Source organism: Gekko japonicus, unplaced genomic scaffold (assembly GCF_001447785.1).
Source record: "Gekko japonicus isolate JY-2015 unplaced genomic scaffold, Gekko_japonicus_V1.1 scaffold459, whole genome shotgun sequence".
In the NCBI taxonomy this organism is placed as follows: Eukaryota; Metazoa; Chordata; class Lepidosauria; order Squamata; family Gekkonidae; genus Gekko; species Gekko japonicus.
In genome coordinates, this window is record NW_015173137.1 from 1,337,103 (window position 1) to 1,342,858 (window position 5,756).

Below are 5,756 nucleotides of genomic sequence, written 5' to 3' on the forward strand. Positions count from 1 at the left end.
GTGCACGGAACGCTGTTACCTTCCCACTGAAGTGGTACCTATTTATCTACTTGCAATTTCTTGCTTTCGAATTGCTAGGTTGGCAGGAGCTGGAACTAGAGACGGGAGCTCACTCCGTCATGCGGCACACTCGGGTCTCGAACTGCTGAACTACCGACCTTCCACAGCCTGCAGTTCAAGGCTCACGGAACGCTGTTACCTTCCCACCGAAGTGGTACCTATTTATCTACTTGCAATTTCTTGCTTTCGAACTGCTAGGTTGGCAGGAGCTGGAACTAGAGACGGGAGCTCACTCCGTCATGCGGCACACTCGGGTCTCGAACTGCTGAACTACCGACCTTCCACAGCCTGCAGTTCAGCGTCTTAACCACTTCAGCCACTGCAGCTCCTCCCGAGCTGTAGAGCTATCCAAAACTGAAGGGTCAGCCTTCGATCACTCTGATAGGGAGCCACGTGAAATTTGGATAGCCTTACCTAAGCAAGCAGAGGCGTGACATAACCAGCCAGATGACTTCCCCCACTGACGGAGAACAGATGCTATACCCCGGAGACACCACCCCTCAACTACTGATCCATATGAAACTGCCTTACACTGAGTCAGACCTTTGGTCTACCAAGGTGAGTATTCGATTGGCAGTGGCTATCCATGGCCTCGGGCAGAGGTCGCCTACTACCTGTTCCTTTTAACGGGAGATGCTGAGGACTGAACCTGGGACCTGCTGCATGCAAATTGGCTGCTCTGTCACTGATCCACGGCCCCGGTCATCATGGCCTGCTTGCTTGGGAAACAGGGTGGGGGCGCTGGCCACCACACCTGCTCATGGTGCTGGCGGAGGGAGCAGGAGGAAGCCGAGAAGGAGCCTCATCTGCACAGCAAAGGGCTCTGATCTCATCACCCTCTTGCTGTGCTGGAGTCCACCTGGCATGCTCCCTCAGGAGTTCGTAAAGGGGAAGGGGCAAGGGTTGAGCAGGGCGATGGAGCCCCACCCTGATTCAGCCTTCCCTTTGGCTTCTGAGGACCAACCTGTGTGAGATACTGAGAATTCCATGAAAAAGCTACGGATGTTTTTGAATGACATAGGAGTGTAGGGCCCGTGAATGGGATCAGGACCGTGGAGCACGGGGGGGTGCACGTTAAAGCCTTTTCCTTTACAGCATTTCCCCCAAACTCAAATGGTGTGTGTACTGTGTCAGACTAGAACACGCCTAAGACGTAGCAGGGGTTACAGCCATTTGGAATTATGTTCTGCTGCAACAGGCTCTTAAATTGTTTATTATACTCAGGGCTATTTTTGGGCAGGAACGCACAGGAACGGAGTTCCGGCTGGTTTCAGAGTTGGCCACACACACTACAGCCAAAACATCTGCGTGCGTGGCTACAGAGGGAAGGCCTGGAGAGCGACACACACCCCAGCGACTCCAAGGCGGGCGGGCCGGGGAGGGCCTGGAAGGATTGTGGAGGCATTAAAATGCTTCCCCGTGCCTTCCCTGGCCTGTCCAAGGGCTGGCTTGCCCGGGTGCCCTGCAGCTGCAAGGCACCCAAGCAAGCCAAGGAACGCAGTTTAAATTGCCTTCCCTTCCCTTCAAGGGGGTGCTTGCTCGGGCTCCCTGCATCCACGGGACGCTTGGGCAAGCCAAGGGAAGGCATGGGGTGTGGCCTGATATGCTAATGAGCTGTGCTGTCAGGGGTGTGGCCTAATATAGTAATGAGTTTCTGCTATTGGGTGTGGCCTACTGTGCCCTGATTATACTTAAATGTATAAGTAATTAATCATATGTGTAATATTTGCAGTGATATAAATATGGTTGTATTGAATAAAAAAATAAAATGTTTTAAAAATGAATCTGGGATTTCCGGGTTTAAATCTCTGCCATGGAAGCTGGTGGGTGACCTTGGAGCAGTCACACACTCTCAGCTCAATCTACTTTACAGGATTATTGTGAGGATAAAATGGAGGAAGGTAGAAGGATGTAAGCCAGTCTGGTCCCTTCTGGGGAGAAAGGCATAGGGTGGCCAGGTGCTTTCTAGTCCCCAGTGGGGGACTTTGGGGGGTGTTTCTGGAGGGGGAGGGGACATCCCCAACGTGATGACATTACTCAGAAGTGACATCATCACATTGGGGACTGGCGCCCCATGCGCTTGTTCTCCAAGCGGAGAATTCGCCATTTGGACTTCAGGTGCCCCGCCCCCCGCCCGCTTCTTGCCAAAAGCATACAAAGGATCCCTTTAAATGCTTTTGGCAAGAAGCTGGGTGGGGGGCCTGCATGCGGCTGAACTCCAAGCAGCGAATTTGCCACTCGGAGTGCAGTTGCATGTGTCCCCCCCTCTTGCTAAAAACATGCTCCCACCAATCCGCTGGAGGGCCCTTTAAATCTCGTAGGAGGGGAGAGAGAGGGGTGGCCGCAGGTGGTCACTGTTGGGGGTGGGGCTTAGGGGCGGGGTTTCCCACAGGAGCCCGCCAAATCAGGGGATCCCCCGCCCCCATCTAGGGACTGGCATCACTAGAAAGACAGGGTATAAATGAAGTAAAAAAATAATCTACAGAAGACTGAACTCCTCGTTGTTTGCTGTTGCCTGCTCTAAAGCAAGAGTCTGCATGCCTGTTGGGTTTTTTTTTTTAAGGGGGAAAGGGGGAGAGAATCACTTGTGGGCTTTTTTTAAAGGGGGGAAAAATCACTTGTGGCTTATTTATGAAATCTCCAATGTCCTGTGTAAACCGGCCCTGATTTTTTAACCGGGCGTTGCTCACACACTTTCAAGCATGTGTTCACAACCGTAAGGGCTAGAAACGTGATTCGGCAAAAGAAAGAGAAAAGCACAGAGTGTTGGGAAGCTGACTCTTCATGCATCAGGCCACAGAGCCGGTCCCTGCCGTTCCACGTAATGGCTGCTCTGAATCCTTCTTTTCGGCCCCCAACTCACCTCTTACTGTGCGGCGACAGCTTCTGAGGCACATTCCTCTTCTTGATCAGCTTCTCCACGGTGTTGCCATGTAGGAGACTGCGTGACGCATCAGGCCACAGAGCCGGTCCCTGCCGTTCCACGTAATGGCTGCTCTGAATCCTTCTTTTCGGCCCCCAACTCACCTCTTACTGTGCGGCGACAGCTTCTGAGGCACATTCCTCTTCTTGATCAGCTTCTCCACGGTGTTGCCATGTAGGAGACTGCGTGACGGGTGGTGCTTAAAGAGTCCTGGGTACTTCTTCTCCAGAGCCTGCTCCCGCCTAGAGGGAGGGAGGATAGGAAGACTGAGGACATCGGAGGAAGCAAGAGACGGAATATTCCCTGGGTTGCAAGGCGTGATTTCTCTGGGCAGAAATTCAGCAGTTAGGCCCAACTGAATGTCATTTTCGCGGTCAGAGAAGGCACTGCTGCCCGCACGGTGCAGCGGTAGTCAAAGTGCTAGATGAGGGTCAGAGCGAGCCAGGTTTGAATCTGCACTCCGCCATGGAAACTTCCTGGGTGACCCTCAGTCAGCTCTTGAGCCTGCCTGTGCAGGCAAGGCGGGATATAAATCGAAACAAACAAACAAATAAATAAATTGCCAGCCAAATGGACCTTACGGAATTGTTGTTGTGAGGATAAAATGGAGAAGGAGGAGGAGGAGATTGGATTTATGCCCCATCCTTCACTCGGAGTCTCAGAGCAGCTTACAAACTCATTTGCCTTCCCCTCCCCACAACAGACACCCTGTGAGGTAGGCGGGGCTGAGAGAGCTCTGACAGAACTATGACTTGCCCAAGGTCATCCAGCAGCTGCACGTGGTGGAGTGGGGAATCAAACCCGGTTCTCCCAGATTAGAGTCCGCACACTTAACCACTACACCAAAATGGAGAAGGGGGAGAATGATGTTCAAAGCCACTTTGGTCCCCAATGGGGAGAAGAGCAGCATATATATGCCCTGTCCTGGATGGCCCAGGCAAGCCCAGTCTCGTTAGATCTTGGAAGCTAAGCAGAATCAGACCTTGTCAGTACTTGGATGGGAGACCTCCAAGGAAATCCAGGGCTGCTATACAGGGGTGGGCAAGGGCAAACCACCTCTGCTCCTTTCCTGCCTTGAAAACCCTACAGGGTCACCATAAGTCAGTTGTGACCTGATGGCAATACACACACACACACACACACACACACACACACACCTATTTGTCAGGTGACAAAAGAGGCAATCAATACCCCACCCAGAAATCCCCAAGAGTCTTCCGTTAGCATCTGGCAAAACATATTTAAAAATGTACCCTTGTGGTCTTCATTTTTTCTTCTTCTAAATAATAATGCTAGTAGTCTTATATCTTCATATAAAGTTAATTTATTAAGCCATTTAAGAAAGGTGGGCAGGGCCAAGGACATTTGACTGTAAGGCAGGAAATTGAGACGGTTCTGATTATTAATATTGGGAATGATCCAACAGGATATCCTCCTGTACAAGCTTAATTGAAACAAATGGAGCCAGCTCCCAGGCAGCCCAGGGCACACGACACTAGAGCTGTCGGGAGGCCACGGGCTGCTTGCTGGGTGGGATGGGGGAGGTGGAGGGACCCTGCAGAGCCGACTTGCAAGCAGCCCAAGCCACGGAAGCCGGGGGTGCTGCAGGCTGGCCAGGGTGGGATGGATCATGGAGGTATGGTGGGGCTTCCTTCCTTCCTTCCTTCCTTCCTTCCTTCCTTCCTTCCTTCCTTCCTTCCTTCCTTCCTTCCTTCCCATTTATTTGCTTTCTTTCCATTCCTTCCTTCATTTCCTCCCTCCTCTCTTCCTTCCTTCCTTCCTTCCTTCCTTCCTTCCTTCCTTCCTTCCTTCCTTCCTTTCTTTTTCTTTGTTTCTTTTTATTTCTTTCTTTCTTTCTTTCTTTCTTTCTTTCCCTCTGTTTCCATTTCTTTCTTTCTTTCTTTCTTTCTTTCTTTCTTTCTTTCTTTCTTTCTTTCTTTCTTTCTTTCTTTCCCTCTGTTTCCATTTCTTTCTTTACCTCTCTTCCCATTTCCTTCCTTCCCTCCCTCCCTCCTGTTTGTATGTCTTGTATGTTTGTAAACTGAAATAACTTTTTTTAAAAATTAGGCTTGCTCACAACTTTTATGCTCGTAGATTTTTTGGCTCACAAAGTATAATTTTTGCTCATACAGAGTCAACAGCTTAGAGGGAACATTGCACCGGGGATAAATATAAATTGGGCCTGGGGAAGTTCTTTGAGCTCTGTTCCCCAATATCATTAGCTCACTTTGGGATCCCTGGCATTGGAAGCAAACACAATATAAGCGACTGTGGTGTAGTGGCTAAAATGTTGGGACTATTAACTGGGAGACAGAGATACCAGCAAGTCAAAAGCTAATTCACTTGCCAGTGTCGCTCCTGCCTTTATAATTCAGGCAGGCTGTCTGCCTTAAATAATATTTTCTTTATTTAGAGATTCATACTTTACTTTCTTCTTCTTTAAAAAGCCAATAACCCTGTATAAATTTTAAAAGACACTGGAAAAAACTGCTCTGGAGATTTCTCTCTCTCTCTCTCTCTCTGTGGTGAAGTTATGGGTGCCAGCCAGACAATATCCTTCACAGCTGGCTTTGCCTTGGTTCAAACTGAACCATGATGCAAACCTGCAGAATTCCCCCCTCCACAACAGAGCTCCTGGAAAAGGGAAAGGGAAGTTTGTTCTGGATGTGGTGAGAATGCTTCCCATCTTTGCTAAATTGTTCTGAAAGTGTTTCATCTGTCTTCACTGAGGTTGCCTGATCTGGCTTGGGAAATTCCTGCAGTTTGGGGGGGG

General features: G+C 49.9%; 1 protein-coding gene across 1 annotated transcript in view; it reads right to left on the reverse strand.

Moving 5' to 3' along the window:
• Positions 1 to 5,756, reverse strand: part of MAP3K12 (mitogen-activated protein kinase kinase kinase 12) — a 62,051-nt gene that overhangs the window by 23,091 nt on the left and 33,204 nt on the right. Inside the window, exon 9 of the mRNA XM_015422224.1 lies at positions 3,088 to 3,225. Coding sequence (XP_015277710.1) covers positions 3,088 to 3,225 — 138 coding nt within the window. The remainder of the gene's footprint in view (positions 1 to 3,087; positions 3,226 to 5,756) is intronic.